The sequence below is a fragment of the Podarcis vaucheri genome (assembly GCF_965113315.1).
Source record: "Podarcis vaucheri genome assembly, chromosome: 8".
Lineage (NCBI taxonomy): Eukaryota > Metazoa > Chordata > Lepidosauria > Squamata > Lacertidae > Podarcis > Podarcis vaucheri.
In genome coordinates, this window is record NC_138766.1 from 29711323 (window position 1) to 29736847 (window position 25525).

The following is a 25525-nucleotide window of genomic DNA, read 5'->3' on the forward strand; positions in this document are numbered from 1 at the left end:
ATGTTACAGCACCAAGAGAGACTGGTCACATTGTGAATTTTTGACAAGATAACATGCAAAACTGGGCGTCAGGGCTACAAAATGAGCTGGACCCAGAGGAAAACAGCTGAAACAGGTGGGAACTTAGGAAGAGCAAGGGGGATTAGGGTGGGAATGCATTATGGATGCCAAACAGAGGCTGGCTGGAAAGGACTCCGTGTGCTCTACTTCATACATCTAACCACCACAGAAATGTCTGGCAAAAACACAAAGACACCCTTCTCTCTCTCTCTCTGGGAGATGTTTGAGAAGCACATGGCAAGTCATGTTTGGGGGAAGGGCAGCAGCGGAGTGATAGAGCACATGCTTTGCATTCAAGGAGTCCTGTGGTTCAATCACTGGCTTCACCGGGTGGGACGAGAGAAACGTTTATGCAAACCCTAAAGGAACATGCGCTATTCAGGGTAGACACTATTGATAAGGGAGCTTCCTTGCTGTTCCAGCTGCTGCAAGGAGCCATCGCCTTGCAGAGCCCATTTTAGCCATCTGGCGTTCCAAACAAGTTCATCACACTTTAGAATCCAAGTTGAAATGTCAGTGCAGCTGTCGTGATTCTGTACTATTCAACACAATGTGATGAACAACTATGACTCTGCTCCATTAAAAATATCCTAAGCTCAGATATCTCCCCAGCCAAGCTCTCTTTCAGATGCAAAAAGTTTAACGTCCTTAGGAGGAAGGGAGTCTGCTGTTTCGCACGTTAACACAGCGCCAACAGCAACCTCTGTGGCGACACAGGCCTGATCTCTACACACCAGTAGGATGCAAAAAATAATGGCGAGAGAATAGGACACGGAGGAATCAGCTACTATAGCAAAGCCAAGGCTGGGTGTTACCACTGCCTCTCCAAAGCACAAGGCAGGCTTTAAGGATGTTTCTGTCACATTGATCTTCCACCAAAACATGGCTTTTGCACTACTTAAAATCTGAATCTGAACTTGAAAGGATCATGTGATGTTTTTTTTAAAAAAAGCAACAACACTAAGTCATTTCCACAACATGCAGAGACCTGGAAGTGGAAGACTTGTTGGCTGGCTTGCTAATTTAAGGTTACCATTCCGAAGGTCTCTGGGATGGTTCACATGATGTTGTTTTTGTTTGTTTTACTACACGAATAGTGACTTTCTCTTGCCAACAAAGAGCGAAAAAACGTCTCCTTCAGATTGGAGAGATCGATGCTGATGACTGATGTAAACCTATAGAAAATACTTGAAGTGAAAATGGGCTAACTTTCCATTTTGCAAAGGAGTAGTTCGGAGCAGCAGGCAACTCTGCCCCCCTCTGTGGCACTTGACCAAAGCCAGTGCAAATCAAAAGCAGCTATATATTTCACACAGGAATACAGCAATGTCTCATCACTGCTTAAATCCTGCTTTTATTTAAACCCAAAGGAACAGAAGGGTAAGAATATACGTTGAGTAGAGAAGTGGCAAATCAGAGATGGTGAAATGAGTTTCAGTGATGTCTGAAGAATACAGCACCAAAACATGAAAGCCTGTTGACAAATTTCCCAAGGGTACTCCAGCCGCTGCTCATTTCCAAGATGAGCTAACACCCACTGTTTTCACACACACAGGCTTCAAAAATACATTCCATACGCCGTGTCACAAAATAAATACTTCTTTTGCGAGCTCTGCAACAGATCCAGGTATACAGGCAGAAGTGGGCTGCACTACAGACAGTGAGGGTGCCATTAAGAGCAATCACCAGGAGCAAGGACTTTTCCCTTCCCTTTTCAGCCTTTCGTTTGTTAGCATGGAAAGCATCTTGCTAATGTAATGTCACGGCTGTGGGGGGATCTTCCCTGGGCGCTGTCACATCTCAGGAATGCAGCAGAAGTTCACATTTTGTCATCTGCTTCCTTCCCCATCTACCCCAAGTCTGTTGCACAAGCAAATGACTCGTCAACATTTTAGTGCTGGTGGCTTCAACCACAGCACAGGGAAGAGCCAGTGGAGACTTCCAATGGTGTTCTAAGTGGCTTCAGACTCTGGGCTAGCAGAGTTAAGGCTCTTCAGGACTGCTCAAGGCCTCCTTTTTTATTTATTTTTACTTTGTTGATAGTTCACAATGCCAAGGGGGCAGGGGGATGCAGAGACAACTACCCTGGAGCTGAATTGACTGGGGGGGGGAGGGGATTATGTTCTTTACTCTCTATGTATTTTGTTGCTAATGATCTGAAAACTAACTTTGAATACTGTATATGTGTAAGTAGAACAGTCAATACTAAAGTTGCAAAGGGCAATGAACGAATAAGCTATATAGGTATGCTATGCACTGAGTTTTCTGAAGGCTCCCCGTTTTTCAGAATGCTCCCAGCCCAGGGAGATTTGTCTGGTGCTTTCATTATATATCTTTAGGCGCTGGACGAAAATGTTCCTCTTTAACCAGGCCTTTGGCAGATTCATATTCTGCAGCCTTTTAAATCCGTCGTTGGGAGTTGGTTGGTTTTGTTTTAATTGCTTATGTGTATTTCTAATCTTGTGAACTGCCCTGAAATTCTTTTGAAGAAGGGCAGTATGTAAACCTAATAAATAAATAAAAATTAACAGTTGGTTAGCTGATGCTTATAGACTGTGGGGAAATCGTGTGAGCATGGGTGATGGGAGAGGAGCTCATATCAATCCCCAACCATGTTATTTCAGAAGCACCCCTGGGTTCAACAATTTAACCAGGGGCTATGTTTACATGAACCTGAAATATGCAATCTCCCCCCCACACACACAATTTTGAGGCCTATTCCTCACTACGGTGTACTGCTATAGAGAACAGTAAGTTTACCTCATTTCTCGCAATACAGCTTCAGTGTGCTCTCATCACCCGCCTTCCTTGCAAAGCTAAAAGGTAACCCAGCAGTGCCACCAGTATCTGCACACCCGAGCGTCCCAGCATTTTGCAAGCCATGTATCCAAAAGAACCTGGATAAGATGTGCTTCAGGTGAGCAGAAGACTGCTCCTGTATCTCATTCACTAGGATGCCTCTGAAAAGTAAGCTCTGTGCTGTGGAAAACTCTATAGAGGTTGACCGTTGCACCCTGCAACAAATGTGGAAGTATTCAGGGTGCTACATTTGAAGGAGAAAACTTCCCAACTGTTTCAGACTGGAAAGACTACAAATTTCTTATTTGGAACCAGAGAACCATCAACTAGAAAAATTCCCCAGGGATGCTTGAAATCCTTCAGTGGTAACACCACTTCACTTTCAAGATGTCTACCATGAGCACAATGAGTTTTCAGTAGCAAACCAGTGGGAGAAAAATATGCTACTGTGATAGTTGCTCAAGTTTATTTTGTCCTTTGCTCTGCCTCTTTCTTTTTTGAGAGCAGCTGTGGCCTCTGAACTAAACACCATGAGCTTAGATATGAAAACAGAACCACCAACTATGGCCATCCACTGCAAGAAAGGAGGTCTGTTTGGTTATTATGGTGTGTCTGGGGATTGGTAGAGGAGGGCCAGAGCTGCAGCCAAACACAACATTCAAAGCAGTCTTAAAATTTTAGAGGACGTAAGAATTAGGCTTATAGTAAGGCCCAAACTATGTGTTACATGCAAACGCTCTTTTAAACGGTAGCTCAACAGCTTGTTTAAGGTAAGAAAAGCCACTTTTGGTGGTGGCACATAGAAGTAAAGGCATAGTGAAAAAATTGGGATGCTCTTTTGCTTTTCCAAATCCCACCATTCCCCCAGAAATTTCTCTGATCCTCAGGATTATAAATGTGGAGAAAAGGGCACTGAACATCCCACAAGGGAGAATAGCTACTATGGGGGATCTGAAGCAGAGATATAGACTTGGGAGGACAGGACTGAGCAGCACTCCCTCTGCTGTTTCTCCCCTTCCGCTCATCCCCTTTCAGCAGTTTCCTCAAACTAGTGTGGCAGGTAGCCTAAACCAAAAGATCCATTTAACCCAGTAGAGTCCACCCAGACTGGCAGGGATTCTCCAGGCAGTTGGCCAGGAATGTTTCCCAGCCCATCAGTTTTCTAACTGGGGATCCTGAACACTGAACACCCAAGCAAAACCATTGTTCCAGAAGTCCTTCAAGTTTTGCATTAGGGCAGAAGAAAGCCCTCAACCAAAACAGCACTTATAGATGCTATGGGATCAGTTCGCACATGGCACTGAGCCGTTTTTGGAAGAATGGGCACAATCCCCGAGCTTGCATGTGTGTTGCCTCCAACTCCACTCCCATCACTTCCTTCCTGGTTTCCAAAGCACCATGGTTTAGTTGTGCAAGCTTATATTCCTGTAGCATTACATGCATGCTGATCCAATACATCTAGCATCAGTCATTACAATTGGCCTATTCACCAACGTATGAACACACACTTGAAAACTTGAGTAGGTTTATCTCAAAGATGACCTGCTGGATGGTTAACTGGGTAAGAGCTCGCATCATTCTGAACAAGCCCACTGCACCCTTCCAGGCTCTGTGTACTAAACCTGGTTCATCCTGGCCATTTCCTTTAGGCCAGAATGACCCCTCAACCCATCCCAAATCTATAAGGATGTGCTCTACAGCAAGCATCCGTTGCATGGGTCCCCAAGGCCATTTCACAACAAAAACTCTCTTACCTGTGTGAGTGAGCATGTGCCGCTGTAAGGAACTCGCCCAGGGGAAAACTCTCGGACAATGAGGACAGTTGATTTTCTGAAAGCAATTTGAGTAGGCATTTCTCTTTCCCCGCAGGAGTTTGTCTTCGGCCGTTTCTTTCTCCTCCTCACTGGTTCCGTTTGGGTCAGCCGCTGCTTCTTTGAAGTCCTCCGTCGACTGCAGGAACGTGCTGAACTTATTGGTGTCTGTGGTTGCCAGCATCTTCTCTATGCTGGCGAACTCCCCGCTCGACTCCAGGTCCACGCTGCTGCTGCTGCTTGCCTTCAGCTTGTTCTTTGCCCCTTTCTTCCGGCCTCTCTTTTTCACAGACCCAGACGTGGTGGACTTCTGGGGCCCGTTGGGGCTGCATGCATGCGGCGTCAAGTCAGTGGAAACGATGGGGTCCGCCTGGGCAGCAGCCGCGGGAGCTGCTTTCGGTTTTGGGGCCCCCAGCTTCTCAGGGCCAGCAGCTGTTTTGGGGACAGAGTCCGCGGCGTCCGTTTTCAACAGAGCGGGAGCAGACGACACGGACGAAATAATCTGCGCAATGGAAGCAAGGGGTGGCAGCTCTTTCGCCACGGGGGGCTTTGGCAAGAGGGGTGGTGGCTTAGGCCTCAAGGGCCGGAGCAAGGCAGCATTTCCCAGGAGGGAGGGAGAAATGATTGGGACTGTCAAATGCAGTGGACCCTTCAATGGCTGGGAATGTCCGGGAGCTTTGTTTTCCGGGTTATTGTTCACTGGAGGAGACTGCTGGCCGTTGTGGAGATTCTCCTCGTGCCCTTCCTTTGTATCCTGACTCGGGGCGCCGTCGTCCTTTTCCTTCTTTGGAGCTTTGGGGATCGACAAGTCTATGGGCTCCATAGAGCCGTCGTAAACAGAAGACCCAAACGGGCTCTCCTGCTTCACCAGCACAGAGTTCAGGTCTTTGTTCTTTTGCGAGAAGTCCAGAGGCTCGTCGAATTCCATAGGGAAGCTGCTTGCGTTTTCGAGTTTGATCGATGCGTGAGAAGGGGCGCTCCTCAAGAAGCCGTTCTGTGACTCCAGGAAGGGGGCGATGGGCTTGCGGTCTAGGTAGGCGCTGTCTTCGAGAAGCAGGGTGCCTGGCTGGCTCTCGGGGGCTGTGCAGTCCACAGCCAGCACGTAGCTCTCGATCTCCCTCTCCTGGATGTGCAAATGCTGCTTGAGGATGTGGTGGATGCAGTTGCGCTTGGCCGAGAAGGCGGTGCCGCACTCCTTGCACTCGAACGGCTTCTTCTTCTGGCAACCGCTGTGCGTCCGCATGTGGATGCGCAGGGCTCGGTAGTGCTTCAGGTCCTCCCCGCAAAACTTGCACACCGTGTCCGGAGAGCAGAAGGCGTCCACCATCTCCGCCGCGTTGCTGGCCACGTACTCGATGTTCTTCTCGATGTCCTTCCGCGTCGTCTTCAGGTGCTTCTTCCGCAGGTGGCGCTCGCAGTTGGCCTTCACCGTGAAAGGGTAGTGGCAGATCTTGCAGATGTACGGCCGCTCGCCGCTGTGCGTCCGCAGGTGCCGGATCAGCGCCGCCTTGTCGGCGGCAATGTAGTCGCAGATGTTGCACTGGTACGGGGAGATGCCCAGGTGGGAGCGGATGTGAGCCCTCAGGACCCCGGAGAATGCGAACACCTGCTTGCACAAGTGACAGGGGAACGTCATTTTCCTCACGGCGGGGGCCTTCTTGCTTGCTGCCCCGGCAATCATGGCTTTGAAGTCCCGCTCCATGACCTCCTGCTTGATCTTCCCACCCATCGTCAAGGGCAGCAGGGCCTCGATGATGCTGTCTTGCTCCAGCTGCGTTCTCATCTCGCTCTGGCTCAAAGGCTCCGCCTTGGCCTGGGGAGAAGGGCTGGGTTGGTTTCCTGCTTTACCGTGAGGAAGGTGAGAGGCCAAAGTCGACTCTTCGGAGGTTCTGGGCGGCTTGGGTGGCGCCGGAGGAAGGCTTGGGCTGATGCATCCTGGCGAGGCTTGCTGAGTGCTGACCAGCGGAGGAGGCGTCGACGTTGCGACGACCGTCCTGGGCGCCACCAAGGGCTTTGGCTTCAGCGGAGGCATGTGCTTGAAGAGGGACTGCAAGGGGACAGGAGGCGCCTTCGAGAGGGGCGGGAGGCTTATCGGCGGCGTCGCAGAGGAAGCCATCTTCAAGATCTGCTGGATGTCCGCCAGCTCGCCGGAAATGGGCTTGACGACAATGCTAGTGTCGGGCTGAATGATGAAGCCTTTCTGGAAAGGCTGTAGTGACAGGAGCTTCATGTTTTCTTTCGTGGGGGCGAGGACAGAGAAGGGCCCTCCCACAGAAGCAGCCTCCAGAGGAGACATGTTCAACTGGTTAGCACTACCAGGTTCCTGAGGTAGGTTACATTTCAGTGTTCGGAGCTGCATTTCTTGGGCCTCCTCTGAAGCCAGCTCCTCCTGCTGGGCAGGTTCAACGTCTTTGGTATGCTGCAGCCCCAAGGATGCCATGTAAGCTTTCCGGTCCGGATCCTCCGAGGGCAGTTCATGCTTGTCTCTTTCCTGGTCCGCGGCGTGGGTCTCTGCGTGCAGCTTGAGTGCTGAGTGCATGGGGAATGCCTTGTTGCACACCTCGCAGACATACCGGTGATGTTCACTGATGCATCGCCGCAGGTTCGTTTCACACCAGACCTATGAGACACCACACGAGAACGCAAATAAACGTCACGCAGCCAGAGGCGAAGGAGAAAACATCTACTCTCCTGAAGCGGCTAGCTTGTATACTCCTCGTACACAATTATTAATTGCTGAATTTATAGAGTCACCCGTCAAATATATTCCCTGAGCAGCATACAAACAAAACACTATTTGAACCCCCGCCCCCCAACAGAATAGGATCAGAACCAACCAAAGAAAATAAATTCAGGGGGGGAAACCAGAAAACTACCTTTCAGTACAACAGATACAGTATAAAAACAGCCCAGGTTTAAAATCACAGATCAAAAAGCGCTTTGTTCCAAGAAAGAAAGAAAGAAAGAAAGAAAGAAAGAAAGAAAGAAAGCAAGCCAAATGGGGCAGATACCTGAGAAATGCGAGGAAATTTCCTGCAGGAGAAATCTGTGAATCCCAAATCGTGGAAGCCTGCAGGAATCGAAGGGTTATTCTGAATAAAAGGCTTTCCCAGTGGGTCCCTTGGAAGTTGTTTATGAATAACCGCATTATGCCGCAACAAACCCCGGTGCGTGCGGAAGGAAAGGCAACAGATGTCACACCTGGAGGGAGGAGAAGAAAAAGAACTTATGAAGAATTTTAAAGTACCTTGTCACATACCTGGTTAAATGTTGGGTACCCCAACGAAAACAGAACACCCATCTATTTTCATCTATGTACTTATCAAATAATACCAGTACATTACCAAAATCAACAGTTTATATTTTACAACTTGCCTAAGGGCAAGCTGCATCTGTTTTCTTACTCTTGTCCATCTTCTAGCCTTAGAAGGTCAGCAGTCCTTTGAGGCTACAAGAAGGAAAAGTCTGCCAGCTATATACCCTTGGCTCGATACACAGAGGCTCAGATCCAGCTCTCCGTACCACTGCCATGGTGTTGGAGAAGAGTGTGAGGGGATGGTGACAATGTGGGAATGCAACACAAGGATGTACCATACTTGAGTTAGTATTTTCAGAGTTGCATCAAAAGGAAGCACATCCCGGAAACTCTGTAGTTGAAGTCAGCACAGCCCGCTTATAACCCAAGCTGCAGGCAGCTCACCAGCCATATCGACAAGCTTAGTAAGACTCCTGGCTCCTCAACAAAGGCCAGATACTTAGACCACAATGCATAAACAGTAGGCTACAACCCAGCTTGGTAGGCCATACAATGGGTAGGTATGTCCAAAGGACTGTCATTGGCATTTTGACACCTCAAATCCCTCCTCACCCCCATTCCACTACCAGCTCCTGGAGTTCCTTGTCCCAGCAGCAAATCCTTGCCCACCCTCCCTAGTCCTTGAGATTGTTGTGTCCCATTGTGTCTTCTTTGGTCACACAATACAAATATGGCAGAAAGCCAACCATTCCTCAGAGGTTTGGAATATATGGATTTTTTAAAATCTTTACTATCTAAATAACTTTCCAGGTTATCATTTGGAGTCCCCTTCCAGTCCTCTTCTTCTGGTGCAATATGTAAATGGAAGTGCTCTGGTATGTTTAATTGGAAACTGGGTTTTTCCTAAGCACAGCATTTTTACTTTTATTTTTATTTTGTAACATAAATTTTTGCTTGTCATACTGAATAAGTGAGCACCACAAGTCCAAATGCAAAGAGAATGACTCCATCGGGTGCAGGAAGCAGTTTTATCAAGCACAAAAAGCTTTCCAATTGCCTTTCAAGTTCTGTTTTTGTTTTGTTTTTAATTTCCCTTTTCTTTATACTTATTCCAGAAGATGCTAACATGCTGCCTCCTGCAACTGCTTCAACTCAGTGATTTGTCCAATCCTCATAACACGTTGGTATCACTGCAATTCTCAAGAAAATAGCTTCCTGAACCCATTGGAACACCTCACTTTCCACTTTTTTTTCTTTTACAGGCATTGCTGGCAGGCTGATGTAGTTGTTGTTTGTTGTTGTTGTTGTTGCTGCTGCTACTATTACTATTACTGCAACAGCATTTCCACTGCAACACAGACCACTGCAAATTCAGAGCCCTGGGGAAAATTTATAGGCAACGCTTCACAGAGAGAGAAGGTATCTTGGAATTACTTCATATAATGTGAGTACAGAATCACCGCAAGGCCAGAAAGCATTTGAAGTAACACTCAACACCTGTTGTCATGACTGCAGATGGAAAACTGAAGCAAAAGCCAGCCAGGGAAAGTAGTCACCCAGAAACATTTGAAACAGCCTGTATCAGCCAGACACTCTTGATTTCAACACACCACTCTTCCCAAGACCTCCCACCTACTCTCTCGCACCTTGTTTCTAAATCTCTCCAGAAAGACAATGAGGGTCATTGTAAGTGCAGTCTCTCAGCTCTCAAGGTCTCCCAGGATTTGCAAACCCCACTTGGGCTTCTCAAAAATGTTTGCAATTCGCACGCTGCAGTGATACTATTATTTAGCAAACCACTTGGGTCCATGGAAGATGGCAAGGGCTAAGGGAAATATTAACAAACTCATGTTTTCCCCTGCTGCTGACCTCAATAATTCACTGGTACTGCAGGACAACAGACAGGGAGGACAACAAGGGCTTTTGGGAGCAAATCTCAGGCAGCTCAAGGAGTAGTAGACCTCGGCTCATCCCAGTGTGGTCTTGCAAATTTTAAAAGTTACTAGTCCACAACATTTGCTTGTTAATTGACCACCATGGACGCCATTATTTGTGGTGTAAAAGGAGCCAACATAGAGGCAGCTGGCGAGTTGTATTGCTGCTCCCCAGCAACTACCGTACATCAGTAAAAGGAAGAGTCCTGCCTTTATTTTTCAAGATGGATAGGTAGCAACCGGGAGGCACCATAGACAACAGCTTGCAAGGGGCATAGTAACTCCGCGAGGGGGAAAGGTACCATTTGGCCTCTGCTTCAGGAAGCCAGTTTCTTGGACTGGCATTGCCAAGCTGAGCACCAGAATACACTTAAATCAGCTTAACAATAAGCACTTGTACGGCCTCTCAACACTTTAGTACCAGCTGTAATAAAGGGTAAGAAAAATAAACAAATATTTGCTTAAATATAGTGAGACTCCTTTTCACATTTTTGGGCCTAATTTCTGCTGCTACTACTACTACATGAGGAAAAGTACACAATAAGAGCAAACCATTTATAGGTGCTGAAGAAAGTAGATTAAAAAAACCACACACTTTTCTTCTTCTGTTTAATGGCTTCCGAGTGAGCATTATTTAAAAGCAAGGAGCTGGACACCTCAAACTGAAAAAGCTTTAGAAACATATGGAAATACTTTGTGTGTGATGATGTCAAAAAGAGAGAGGGAGGGAGAAGCTTGCAGTCTAATAAGAATACCCCACACAGAATGTCAAGTCAAATAAGGAAGGGCTGTGTTACGTAACACAGAGACTGAAGGAGACAGAAGGAGTTAAGCAGAGCGACAAATGACAGCAGAATATGCTATGCTTGCAAGGCAGTCCCACTTGGCCACACAACACTCTGAGTGACCTGCCTAACTCACAGGGCTGCTGTGAGCAATGAGAACCATATATACCACTTTGAGCTCATGTTAGAAAAACGTGGGTGGGTTGCATTTATATCCCTTTTTTGTGTTACTGTGCATTCCTTGCTTGCAGGTTCTTAGCAGTGAAAGAAAGGCGTTCTGTACATGCTCAAAGGCACTTTGATTATCCATATGTGAATGTATTTTCAAAGACAAACTCTGTTCCATTTTACATCAACCCGTTTAGGTTCTGCTTATTTTCAATGGGCGTTTAAGCACATGGTTAACTTCGCTCATGTAAAAGCCAACAGAAATCCAGAAATACCAAACTTTGTAATGTGCCCAATGTTAGTGCCTAGGCCTATACTACCTTTTAAAAAAAAATCATGTAGATGTTAGCCACTGTAATAAAACAAAAAATTAACCCAAGCTGCACTGACCCAATGCAAGGCTTAATCATTTACACTGAAATAGCACACACCGGTCGTTAACAGAAATCATTTTCTTAAATCTACAAAAATGCTACTTTGTTTGGAAAACAAAATTGAATCAAACTCGCTTCCAGGAGGGAAGCATAGAGAGGAATGCTGTTCTTTAACATAGTTATATAGCAGCTTTGAAAAGAAGGAACACCAGTTAGCACTTTAAAGCAAGAGACTTATTCCTTGTTGAAAGGATTTCATTGTTCACCCTTGTCAAAATGTGCACTGGTTAACGTCCCTGTTAACACCAGCCAGCTTGCCACATTGCTCTCCTTTCGGGACAAAACCCTCCTCTGTCTCTCCACACATGGGCTCTGAGGAGGAGAAACAGCATCGTCAAGCAGCTGCTCCGCAGTTGCCGGTGAGCAGGGCAAAGGCACAGTGGCAACACTCAAGAGCCGCTGTGATGTCCAAAGAAGAAGCCAAAGTTAAAAAGCTTCCCCTGCCCGTGTGTGTGTGTGTAGCTGGACCAACAACTTATAGCTATTACCACCCTTTTGCCTGAAAAAATAAAAAGTACTAGCACCATTACTAAACATTTAGGCCTGTATCCAATATAGTGCTAAGCAGCACATTACATCAGCACAAGGATTTCTGCTTGGAAAACGCAACTTCCCCTCCAATAGCCTCCTCCCATGCACCCCCTTAAATCTGTTCTGGGGTTCCCACAACACTAGGAGCAAAATTGGAGACGGAACATAGGAGGAGAGGGGACATTCTTGCGCTAATGGTACGAGTGTTTCAGACGGGACTGACAATCCTCAGCCTAATTTCATACAGGAGGTAGGAAATCAGAGAAAGGCCAGAGAAAGGGTGGCGGATGGAGGCAGATCAAAACAGATGGTGTGGTGAAGGGCACAAGCCCCCTGCAAGCAAGCAGTTCAGACCTCCTTGGCTGAGCACCTCTGCAGACGTCCTTCCCGGCCCTAACTAGAGACGCTAGGGATCAAACCTGGTTCTCAGCCTAAACTAGGGCTGGGCAAGGTATCAATACATCACCCATTATCGGTGTGAAGTCCACACTGCGGTAACTGTTTCCCAATACAGTGGTACCTCGGGTTAAGTACTTAATTCATTCCAGAGGTCCGTTCTTAACCTGAAACTGTTCTTAACCTGAAGCACCACTTTATCTTATGGGGCCTCCCGCTGCCGGAGCACAATTTCTGCTCTCATCCTGAAATTCTTAACCCGAGGTACTATTTCTGGGTTAGCAGAGTCTGTAACCTGAAGCGTATGTAATCCGAGGTACCACTGTATCCAACATGGCAATATATCGCAAATCACGCTGTGTATGTGTGCTATGTAAAAAATCATGATGTGGGGGGAAATCACGAAGCCAGTCATCGCCTCTCTCGTGATTCCTGCCACCCGTTGCTCTGTTGTAACGTGTTAAAGGTAAGTAAAAACGTACAGGTTTTAGACCTCTAAGTAGTAGCAGTTGCCAAGACGTTATCCTGTTTGTCTCTACAGTAGTACCTCGGTTTACGAACTTAAGCCATTCCGGAAGTCCGTTCTTAAACCAAAACCGTTCTTAAACTGAGGCGCACTTTCTCTAATGAGGCCTCCCGCCGGGGCCCTTCCGCCATTCGGATTCCGTTCTTACACCGAGGTAAAGTTCTCAAACCAAGACACTATTTCTGGTTTTGTGGAGATTTTTAAACCAAATCATTCTTAAACCGGACTGTTCTTAAACCGAGGTACCACTGTACATAGTTCCATCCTTATTTCAGACATTTTGATCTATTGGTATATAGCGCTGTTTAGCTGGGGTTATATCACGATGTTGAAAACCAGACACTGCTCAGCCTTAGCTGAAACCATGCGAGAGAACTGTGGTAAATCGAGTAGTGGGGCAGTGATACAGAGCAGAGAACCTTTGGAGAAAAAGGCAGGATAAGAAGGCAACACAACTTTAAAGTGTATCAGCCCTGCAGCTTTCAGAAAACAAGTGTTTTGAGTCTCTGAAGCCGATGAGCAATTAAAGAGAAGATTTATAGCCTTGGCAGGAATAGAAAGCGGCACACAAGGAAAAAGGCTCCAAGAGAAGAAGGCCGAGGCGGCTTCTTGTTTGCCCTATTGGCTGTGTGGCATTTCCCTGCTCTGCTAATTATATCGGTCATTCCTATGTAAACGCACCGAAATAGCTGGAGCCTCTCTGGTGGGGCAGGCTGCAGAGAAAACTGTTGCCTTTAAATAGCCCTAGCAGGAGGGGAGCGAGGATGAAAAGGATAGTGTTGTGCCTCCAACACCAGCCAGAGATAATAATGGTCCCTCACAGGAGACATCCCTGAGATGGCCTTGCTCTGTCCAGCTAATGCAGCTAATTAGGGTGTAACTTCAGGACAGTTCACTAGGAGGAGAGGCTCAATGGGAAGAGTTAATTCCATGGCAAGAGGCCTCGCTGCTCCAGCCAGTTGTCTAACATAACAAAAGGTCCCATTATTCCCACTCCCTCAGGAGACTTGTCCTTACCATAATTATCTGGCAAAGATGCATAATGTAAAGGCTTTACATCATCAAAAGAGACTGCCCTAAAAGGGGGTGGGGAGGCGGGGAAGAGTCTCTCTTACCTAATCAATGGATTAAGGATGTGTTTTTCCTTCGGTGGGTAAACAAAGGAGGGGCTTAGTCCTCCAGACTTTTGTATTTCAGAAGATAATAAGGCTCACTCACCAAGGCGATACCAAAATCCAAGGTAATAACAGGCATTTTTTGTTCTTGTTTTTATTTTGCCCTGGGATGAATGTTGCTCATTTGGGAATACCAGAACCGGGGGGGGGGGGGGGCAGGCCTGTCACTAGTTCATGCCCACTCATTGTGCCAATCCAAGCCAGGTCACCCAAATCTTACACAGAAAAAAAAAGTTAATGAGAAGCAAGGAGCATTCTATGGTGATGAAGCTTTTTCTTGTTTGTTTTGTTTTTTAAAAAAGGTTCTTAAATTGTACTGTTTACTGAGAACATTAGTTACTAGGCAGTGTAAAAAATCTTGTTTGTTTATATACCGCTTTATCTTTAAAATATATCACAGCAGTTCACAACAATATAAAACCATGTATTAAATTTATAACAAGTTGAAAAAAAGTTAAAAGGAAAAGAATTAAAAGCTTCAGTAGACCATTGTGGTGGATGCACCCTTAATGGCCTGCAGAGACCTGGCAGAATAAAAAAGTCTAATAGTTGACACAGAAGGCACCCCCATAATCTCTAGTGGCAGGGTGTTCCACTGGACCGGGCCAATGACATGAAAGGCTCGGTTTGTCATTGTCATCAAATGAGCCTCGCCAACTTGGGGAACAAGTTCCTGAAGATGATCTCAGTGATCAAGCTGGGATGGAATGGTTCAGGTGGTCCCTGAGATAGCCTGAACCGAAGTTGTTCAGGGAGTTGCAAGTCAATGCAAGAACCTTGAACCAAGAACCTTGAACCTTGAAGCTGGCTTGGCAGTAGATGGGCAACCAGTGCAGTTGTTTTAACCATGGTGTTACACTTTCTCGAGAAGAACCTCTCATCAGCAATCTGGCCACAGCGTCCTGCAACAGATGGAGCTTCCAAACCAGACCCAAGGGCAGCCCCACAAAGAGAGCACTACAGTAATGTAGCCTCGAGGTTACCAATGTGTGGACTACAGCAGTCAAGCTATCCCTGTTGAGGAATGGCCGCAGTTGGCAAACCAACTGGTAAAAGGCACTCCTGGCCACAGATGACACGAGAGCCTCTAGTCACAAGGACGCACCCAGGAAAAACCCCAAGCTATGCACTTGCTCCTTCACTGCCAGAACAGGTAACTTGCCAGTTTCCTGAACAAGGGAGCCACCCAACCAAAGAGCCTACGTCTTCCCAGGATTCAAACACAGTTTATTGGCCCTCATCCAATCCACTAACATTGAATCAAGACACAGGTCCAAAGCTTTCACAGCCTCTTCTGATGTTACAGAGAAATAGAGCTGCGTGTCATTGGCATACAGGTGACACCTCACTCCAAAATGTCTAATGACCGTTCCCAATGGCTTCACATAGATATTAAGCAGCACTGGGGAAAGAACCTCACAGCACAAATGCTAGGGGGCCAAGAAACACTCACCCAGTTAATAAACTAATAAAATTAAACTGGATTTTTGTTTTAAGCAAAACCCAACATGTGCTACCTTTCCTAGTAAAAGTCCTGCGCACTTGCTCTAGCCCCCAAATCCTGGATTTTAACATGTTCAACATGAATAGCTCCCTGATAAAAGGAGTATCCTAGGAACTCAACTACATCCATCAATTCATGCTGAGCTTCTCCATGAGAAAGGTGAACCTTGTTCAGTTTGCCAAGGATTCCCCTTCAACACCCACCACATGGAGGCATTATATGCTCATACATTAAAATGCATGCAGGGCCTCTTCCCACTGCTGCCAAATGTGCAACCATCAGGCACACTGATGGGGGAGCTTAGCTATGCAGTCTCTTCACATGTGCTTTTAACACACGGAGTTCATCTGGACTCTGGTATCTCATCTGCAAGAAGCAGATTACATAGAACATGGGAAGTTGTCTTGTACTGAAATCAGGCCACTTCGTCGGTCTAAGCTCAGTACTGTCTACCCAGACTACGAGCAGCAGCAGCAGCTCTCCGTGGTTACATGATGAGGGTGTCCTCCAGCCCTGCCGGGAACTGAACTTGGGACCTTTGGCATTCAACGCAGATGGCTCAACTACGAAACCATAGCCTTTCCCCTACAATGGTTCATCACGACTTGCCAACACAAAAATCCTATCAGCACCATGCCAACCCCCAAAGCTTTTGCCACTTGGTCAAAAACTTACAAAAACTGGAAGAACAGTTAAATAATTTTAACAAAAACGTAACCTCAAGTCAGATTCAAATGATTCAAATAACCTCATTTACTCAGTCCCACTGAATTCAGGAGGGCTTAAAATGTGTTGGAACATACATTTGCATCAAACAACCATCTTCCACAACAAGCCACATCTCCAGTGCTCTTTTGTTACCTCAGTGAGGTGTCTGGATGTGCCTCCATGTGGCTTTCCAGCCCATACTTGCACGAAAATTCCTTGAAACACACTGGACAACGATAAACTTCATCCTCGGCCTTCTTCTCAGCTTCACCACTTTGCAGTTCCTCCACGGCCTGTTTGGTAGAGAAGGGAGAATTCTCTCACACAAAAACCTGACTGAGCGCACAAATTCACATGGAGTGTGATTCCAGCCTCTTTGGGTTGCTTTGAACCTTCCCATTGTTTTGCCCAAGACTAAATACTCCCCACCACACAGAATATGAACACATAAGGGGAGGAGGGTGCCTTGTTATGTTTCTACATCAAAGAAAACAGCTTTCCGAGAAGGGGGTCATTGCCAGCCATGAAATTTGAGGGATTCTGAGAAAAACAATAATATTTTTAATCAACAGAGTCTTATAAGAACAGCAGACATAAACAGGCTGTATTCAATGAGGTTTGCCTCGCTCAAGCTGTTTTCGTGACATCCTCTTTTCAGGTCAGCCACTGCAGATATGGAGATGATCATTTGGACCTTTGGACTTCCTTTGTGTCTGTCTGCACAGTAGCAGCCATCTGTCAGGTTCATTCACACTTGCCCAACGTTGTACTGCATTAAAACGGCACCAGGCTGAAGCAGCGCAGAAGGCTGTGCTCATAAACTTGCCTGAATGTGCCCTGGTTAAAAGCCACGACAGGACACAGGCACGCAACCAAGTCCCGCCCGCAAAACCTTGGGAAACATCCAATCTTGGGTGCGTTGGCCCTGATCATCCTGCACTGAGCAAGGGAGGTCCATAGGGGAGGTTAATGGAGGGGGGGCTGGCTCTGACTTGCATTTGCTTGAACACGAATCAAACTCTCCACTCGGTTGTAGTCCCCGACAAAGCAACGCCCCCAGCTGCATGGAGGGGTCAACTCCCATTCAGGCAAACGCAAATGAAAGCCCTCACCAGACCTTCCTTGCTCAGCAAAGAAAGACCCTGATGAAGGACTGAGTGTGCAGGTCTGATGCATATAGTGATGTAGGGTGTGCATGACTTTCAAACCACCATCAAAAGCATCCTACTTCCTTATGGGTGACATCATAGCGCATGTCACTTCATAAAAATGAATGTGTACAACACACACACATACAACCCTACATTTTTTAAACTTTTTGGCAACCACAAGCCTGTTATAATGTCCCCACCTCCTCTCTTCCATTGCCTCCTCTCTTCCATTGCCATGGGATGAAGAGAATTTCTAATCTCTAATTTTAAGCTGATCATCTTCTTCAAAAAAAAAAACCCACCCCACGCATAAATCAAGGATGGGGGACCTGCAGTCCCCCATATTTTTGTCCGAATACAACTCCCATCATCCTTGACTACTGGCCACACTGGCTGGGGCTGATGGGAATTGGAGTCCAAAAACATCTAGGAGGGCTGCAGGATCCCCCATCCCTGGAATAAATGGAAAGATATAAAGGGAAAGGATGAGGGAGGAGAATGTAACTTTGGGCAGAGCCACCCCCTACTTTTAAAGCACATCCCATAAAAATTTAAAGCACATGACATCCCCCAAAGAATCCTGAGAACTATAGCTATGTGAGGAGAAAATTACATCTCTCAGGATTCCTTGGGTGAAGTCACGTGCTGCAAATGTGTGTTGGGTGCGCTTTCAACGTATGGTGAAATTTTGCAGAAAACATTCTAGAAAAACCTTTTTGGCTGGAATTCGCTCCTCTTTGTCTGCCTCGGTTTCTAGGCTGTGTTTTCGTTTTGTGGACAACCGCCTGCGTTTCAGTGGGGAGGCAGGCGCTGTACTTGTAGTAGTGCCATTTGGATCCTTCTCGTGGATTTTCATATGTCTAAAATCAGGTGGGAAAGGGAAGAGAAGAGAATATATATAAAAAATGAGCCAGCTGTTCCCCTATGGGTTCTGAACCAAAAGGAAGACGATGATGACGATAATTAAATTATATTAATTCATGTGACTTATCTACAATGTGCCTTCAACACATATATTGCGCCATAAATTGTATCTGGTTATGTCGGAGGTAAGCCGATTGTTTATATTAAAGCTTAATTGTCAACAATGAAACATCCCTCGTTGATGATCTACAGCAACAAGAGAAGACACCTCAATTTCCATGTTATATTATGATATTACCAGTATCATGGTCAGACCAGGAAGTAGACTTAGGAAGTCCCCCTGGGCAGTGGAATCTCATGGGGCGGGACCCCTGCTGATGCCCCACCCACCACTGGAGAAGCAGTAGTGGATTCTGGCAAGATCTCGCAAGAGTTCAACGAGATTTCATCAGAAGCTGTTGCCACGCAACCCCAGTAAGCAAGGCTTCAGTGGGGGCGGCAAAATGGGATGGGCTGCCCCAGACCAGTATCATAACCTGAAGGATAAATTGGAATTTTGTGTGTAATAACTGGTGAAATTGTATATTCTAGAATGATCCTGCTATTCAGTACAGTAAATTGGTTTATTCTTTTTACAAGTTCAACAGGTTCCCCCCCCCCTCTCAAATAAGGGTAGGGCAGAGATTAATGGAGTTAGCAATACCAGAGATTTTGCGGCACAAAATACAATGAGAACAGTTCTTTCCACGCTGGCCCTTTGCAGTGCTTTTACAGTGTAATCTTAATTAGCAAGATTAGATGCCTTTCACTTTTCCCAGACTTGCCTTCAACAGATATTTGACAGAGTGCATGCAAAAAAAACCTCTCAGCCACACATTTTAGCTCATCTCAAAAATGATATACAATGATGACATGGCCATGAAGTTTAATCCCTAAAAGGCACCCTACACATATCTTACTAGTGCATCTTTTAAAAAATATCATTGTAGTTATTTCCTATTTGCAGACGTAAACCTGAGTGAAAATAATCAGTTTTCCCTGTATTGCAAAATTCAATATGAAGTTTTAAGAATACAGAATTAAAAACACAACTAGGATACAATCCTATGCTCCATTAACAGGGAACTTTTGAGTAGATATATATGATTACACACTACTTTTATCACCATCAGTTGCCAGATAAAATAGTCTCCAGACCCCACCAGATGATCAGCCACAGGGCAATTCATTACAGCTTTTGAAGCAGAGAATTAATGACACAGAGATCAAAACACACGCATTCTCCAAATAATGAGAAGTGCAATACTATGGAGAATGGGAAATTTGTATTAAGCAAGTACAGAAAAGCAAGGACTCTTAATGTGTGAGTTTGGGGGGGGGGGTTAAGAAACATGGCAGCATCATGGTTTCTATTTATTTCCTACGAGGAAGCTCTTCAGGTTTCTGATGAAATTCCAGTCAAGTACAAATGCCTATATTTTTCCTGCATATGATGTATATCATACCTTATATATCATCTCATAACATATATATGCTACAGCTAGTGAGTTTCTCCTAAGCCAGTTTCACTCCATTTGTCTCACAGGCATGATATAAAAAAAAGAAAGATAGCAGTCATTCTCATGATTCTTCCTTGTAGCAAGGAGGAATTTTTCAGCCTCTTTAGGGCATTTTAACCACACCCTAAATCTAAAAGGACATCAGCACAATCATCTCCCTCCAAGGTCCCCCGGGGTGAGAGGAGGACGAATGATCACACAATGGGAAAACATTAATATAGATATCCAGTTGCACTAAAGAGTCCACAAACATCAGAAGAAGAAGACACAGTTCCAGAAAGCTCCATCTTTTAATTGGACTTTTAACTAAAGAGAAGGAGGAAGGAAAACAACTGATCTTCAGGACAGACCCCATTTGTCCAAACAACTCACATTCAATCACAGCTCTGATGTCACTCATTGTCTAAAAAGACTGAGTGGTGGGAGCAGTCAAGTTAGCTCATCTTAATGAAGTTACTTAACATTTGGATACTTAACATTTTGCTTCCTAACTTTTTTTGTAGGAGGGTTAGAGACTTGCCTTCCTTTTAAAGAAAGGAAAGCTCAGAGTCTGGTTCCCCTGCTGGCTTTGGGCCTGATAACCAGTTAACCTTGCACCTTTGTTTGTTGTCATTTTTACTACGTAAAGATCCAGATTTGGAGAATCAATTCACAATTAGTACATATGAAATAAAACCGCAGGCAGAAGGCTTTACTAAGTGCACAAGATAAATGCTTGAATGAGCATCAATGTGCTCCATTTTGAATAATCGCTCTATAGGGCTAAGTTAAGTTTCACAAGGAAGTACACGAAATTACAAAGAGAATGAGGAAAACAAATCACTTGATTATGTTTCTCTCAAATGCGCTTCTGGGTAACTGCTGCTCTGGTTCCACCTTAACAAGCAGCTAGATTCAACTCCCACCCACTCCAACTTGCCCAACTGGTTCTGCTTTGGCATGCAAGAATGAGCAAATATCAGAATGTACCTTTCTTGTCAGCTCTCTTTTAAACAAGACCAAGAAACTGTCACCAATTTTATTCTGTTTTTTTTTTTGTGTGTGTGTGTGTGTGTGTGTGTTGTTTAAAAGGGGAGTAAAGACAAAGAAAATGAAATTCAGCATGGGAGTTTGACGGCGAACTGCCTGTCACATCACCTCCCATGTTCTCATTTTGCACGCAACTTGCCTACAGACTCGAATGATCAAGAGCATAATCTGAACATAAGAAGTTGGCTGTCAATGCTCATAACAACAAGCAAGGCAGAATAAAATGACATTGGGAGCATTCTATGTTCCTGGACAATTGTAACGTAAAGACTCGATGATAAACCACATGGGAAAGGGAAAGAAAGTCAGCAGAGGGGGACAGAACTCACCACTTACAGAAATGGCGGCTATGCTAACACTTAAGTGCACACTTAAAAAATTAAGGTATGTGTGCTTGCAAACATCTCGCTTTCTCTTTCTTATACTCAATACTAAATGGGCTAGGATTGGCTATTGCTCCATTCCATTCAAAGCATGTTTGTTAACTGTTCTCAAAGAATAACTTAGGAAGCTCAGCATTAAGCTGTACTTCTCTTGCAGAGAGAGAAAGATCAGCAGCTACACTGCTGAGAACTAAACTGAAAACATTTCCATCACTCTGCCATGGAGTTGTGTGTCTTCGCTGTCAACATGCCTCTGAATGCAAGTTGCTGGGAATCACAAGTGCAGAGAAAATTGTTGTTGCAGGATCCCCATGGGCATCCAGTTGGCCACTGTGAAAATGAAATGTTTGACTACGTGGGTGTTTGGGCCTGACCCAGCAGGGCTTTTCTAACGGTCGCTCTGAAATCCCATGTTTAAATTATCTGATGCAAAGCAATTCAGGACACACCTGCAAACACTCCCAAAAGAACACAGAATTATTATTTTTCCATTATACATGCCACTGTTCAAGAAGTTGCCCCATTGCTTTTAGTCCTTTCTTGGTGCTGTGTAAGTAAAGGTAAAGGGACCCCTGACCATTAGGTCCAGTCGTGACCGACTCTGGGGTTGTGGCGCTCATCTCGCTTTATTGGCCGAGGGAGCCGGTGTGCAGCTTCCGGGTCATGTGGCTAGCATGACTAAGCCGCTTCTGGCAAACCAGAGCAGCGCACGGAAACGCCGTTTACCTTCCCGCTGGAGCGGTACCTATTTATCTACTTGCACTTTGTGCTTTCGAACTGCTAGGTGGGCAGGAGCAGGGACCGAGCAACGGGAGCTCACCCCGCCACGGGGATTCGAACCGCCGACCTTCTGATCGGCAAGTCCTAGGCTCTGTGGTTTAACCCACAGCGCCACCTGTGTTCCTTGTGGTGCTGTGTAGGTCACAACTATAAGCACCCTAGGAATAAATTGTGACTTCTTCCTAGGATTTTCCCCTTAGTGGCAATAAGTGAGGATATGCAGACTCTACCAGGTCTTCTGTATTCGAGGGGAATAATGCAACAGTGCAGGTAGTCTGTGCTGGTGAGATGAATTGCCTGCATTGCACCCGAACAAATAATCCTGTGAACATGTCCTTAGACTGCATCCAATCTGTTCCACGACCTTAGGTTCTAGGGATACATTCTGCACATAATACAAACTACTATACAGTAATTCTGTTAGGAGAACCCACGCCTAGGCTCAGGGCAAGATCAAAGCCGGAGAGCAGAATTCCCAAAACATCTGAAGACTCATGGATGGGGACTCTCTCACACACCTCCACACCCAGTGCATGAACTTGGGTTTGAAAAGATTAAGGGGTGACGTGTAAGTCACAGAAAGAAAATTAACAAGCCTTGCTATTTGAGCAATGTGCTTGGGGGGAAAGGAGACATGGAGGAGGCACCAAGCAACAGGAAAGGGACGCAAAACCTCAAAACGCTACTGACAAATGCTTTTCGCAGACGTGTTGCCTTGACAGAACACTTTTCTTCTGCCTCCAAGAAAGCAAGCCATAAACTGCAACTTGTTGGCATAGCTGTCAATGTTTCCCTTTTTTAAAGGGAAATTCCCTTATTCCGAATAGGATTCCTCATAAGAAAAGGGAAAAGTTGACAGCTATGCTTGTTGGGCATTTAACTTTTTTAAAAAAAATATTAGGACTATTATTACAGATCAATTTGCCAGCATGATTTTGAGACGCTGCCTCTCTCTTTTGCTTCCTTTGCTTTTTGGCGCTATCCTTCTGACAAAGCAGCTCCAAGTTTGAAAACAGCTAACTTTACACAGAAAGCAGCAAAACATGCCCCCCCCCAATATAGAACTTCTTAAAAATGTACATGCCACACAACAAAGTTTAGAGGTACAGTCACATTGCATATTTCCGTTGCACATAATTAACAAAAATGGAGAGCAATTGTGTGCATGTCATGGATATGAAGGAATGGCCGATTAACAATTTATAGATAAGAATATATTGTTCATTGCAAATGTGATGGAAGAAGAGGAGGAGCCACAAGCAAAAGTGAACTTTTAAAAAGTGACCTTTTTTTGCAAGACTACGGGCAACAAAAGGATCTTGGAATTTGGAACAGATTGACACTGGTCCTGTCTTGGGAGTGGGCATTTTTTTACTAGTGTGCTGAGTTTTCATCAAGAATCACTACCAGGCCTCCAGGCTTATCTCCACAACCTTGATCGTTGTAAACTGACATTCTTAGGATTCTCATGCGAAGTGCCTGAGAGCAGCACAAACTTGCTTTGTGGCAGCTCATGTGCTCTGTTTGGTTTAAATGCACTAATTTGGACACCAAAACCGTATTTATTTCTGCTGCCTCTGAAATTACTTTAGGAGACTCAAAGCATAACATATGCAGATATTCAAAAATACAGGTATGAATAGAATGGTTTGGAAAACAAAGCTTCTACAGATTAAGTTGTTATGGTGCAAGCAGAGGTGACCAAAGATCAATCCACACAAGGAAATAAATCACATTATAGTACCCATCTCACCAGTGTGAAGAGTTTTAAAAGTGAGCACAGGTTGTTGTCGTCGTCCCCCCCCCCCTTTCAAAATCTAATATAACCCAGAAGAATACTGGCAGAAGTTATCTTATCTCAGGTTGAACTAATTGCCTATCTAGTTTGGCATTTTGCATTCTGACTGGCAGCAGCTCTCCGGGGTCTCAGCCAGCAGTCTTTCCCATCACCTTGCCACCACTTGGTTCTTCTGAACAGGAGCTGAGCCTGGGATTGGAGCTGGGAACTGCAGGATGCAAACATGTCCCCTGCTACTGAGCTATGCAGTCTTACACCATGCAATCTGAGGAAATCTATAAGCCTGATTTCTCAACATGCAAAGGTCAGTCCACAGGCCACATTCTAGTGAGCAAGTGTGGATGAGCCACAAAACCCTGCTCCACATCATGTGACAGAACCTGCAGTCAATCGCCCCCTTCTCTTGCAACTCTAATACAGTGGTACCTTGGGTTAAGAATTTAATTCGTTCTGGAGATCTGTTCTTAACCTGAAGCACCACTTTAACTAATGGGGCCTCCTGCTGCCACTGTGCCGCCGCTGCACGATTTCTGTTCTCATCCTGAAGCAAAGTTCTTAACCTGAGGTAATATTTCTGGGTTAGCAGAGTCTGTAACCTGAAGCGTATGTAACCCAAGATACCACTGTATGCTGGAACAGACTTGTGCCAGGCTCTAGGGATGAGGGCTGCTTCCAAAGCCATCAATATGCAATGCTGGGGGTAATTTCTTCTGCACTATTACTCCCCCCCTCCCGAATTCATGGCTCAGCACTTCTGCACAGAAGAGCCAATGACTGCTGCTACGCCAGCCTAATGGCTAAGGCAGTGGTGGGGAACCTGTGACCCTCCAGATATAGAACTACAGCTCCCAAATTCTAACCACAGGTCATGCTGGCTGAGGCTGATAGGAGCTGGAGTCAGCCGTCATCTGTAGAGAACACCATGCAGCTAGGACGCCGGCCATTTATTTAATAAGCTGTGTTGGTAAACAGGTACTTAAAGGGAAGTTAAAACGCAAGGTGCAGTGTGATGAAAGAGTCCAGTCCAAAATAAGTAGGGCAGCTTGTTAAAGGACATTCTGTTCAAGCTCTGTCCTGCAGAATTGGCACAAAGGGAAAATTTAGACCCAAGGGTGACAACAAACGGGCAGAAGCTATGAGCAATTCGAGAGAAGCTCACGGGAGGAATCCATGTTCTCCGGCACAAGCCCCACTGAAATCACACTCCCGTTTCATTACGAAGAGGTTTGGGCAGGAAAACTTCGGTGTGCCCTTTGCTGCTTTATCTTTAAGGCTGACAACAGAAACTAGACCATCCAGGTGAGAAAACAAACAGGCACTTCAGGAAGATGCTATCAGCGAGATCGTGTCTAAACCAGTTTGCCTTTTATGAGGATTAGGCATAGGAAGGAAAAGTTCAGAAGATGTACCATGTACAAAAGACTGGAACTTTGTCTGTCTATCTTTTTGTGTAAAAAGAAAAGAAAAGAAAGACCCCTGCCTCTTAAATGTGATCGTTTGAGTTTGCAGGTTCAGAGAAGCATCAGAATTGAAAGCCACCTAACCCAAGCCCTTGAATGATGCAGGCAATCTAGAGCTAGAGCATCTCCAACGGAGCCTCTCGCTAAAGACCTCGTGAGGAATACAGTAGTGCCTCGCAAGACGAAATTAATTCGTTCCGCGAGTTTTGTCGTCTTGCAATTTTTTTCGTCTTGCGAAGCACGGTGTCGGGAAAGTTTTGGAAAAGCTTCAAAAATCACCAAAGTCTTTAAAAACCTCAAAAAAGGCTACCACACCGTCTATGCAATCTATGAGTTGCTCCTCGAAGTCAAGTCACAACTGTATTAACGGTGTTAAGAAAAAGGAAACAAACTTGCAAGACGTTTTCGTCTTGC

General features: G+C 45.5%; 1 protein-coding gene across 11 annotated transcripts in view; it reads right to left on the reverse strand.

Annotated features, from left to right (window-relative positions):
- The window catches only part of RREB1 (ras responsive element binding protein 1), a 125796-nt gene that overhangs the window by 16374 nt on the left and 83897 nt on the right, over positions 1-25525 (reverse strand). For all 11 annotated transcript variants that reach the window (XM_082234168.1, XM_082234171.1, XM_082234172.1 and 8 more), the window contains 4 exons: positions 17951-18098; positions 16241-16380; positions 7682-7871; positions 4614-7290 (listed from right to left, as the gene is read on the reverse strand). In XM_082234168.1, coding sequence (XP_082090294.1) covers positions 4614-7290; positions 7682-7871; positions 16241-16380; positions 17951-18098 — 3155 coding nt within the window. The remainder of the gene's footprint in view (positions 1-4613; positions 7291-7681; positions 7872-16240; positions 16381-17950; positions 18099-25525) is intronic.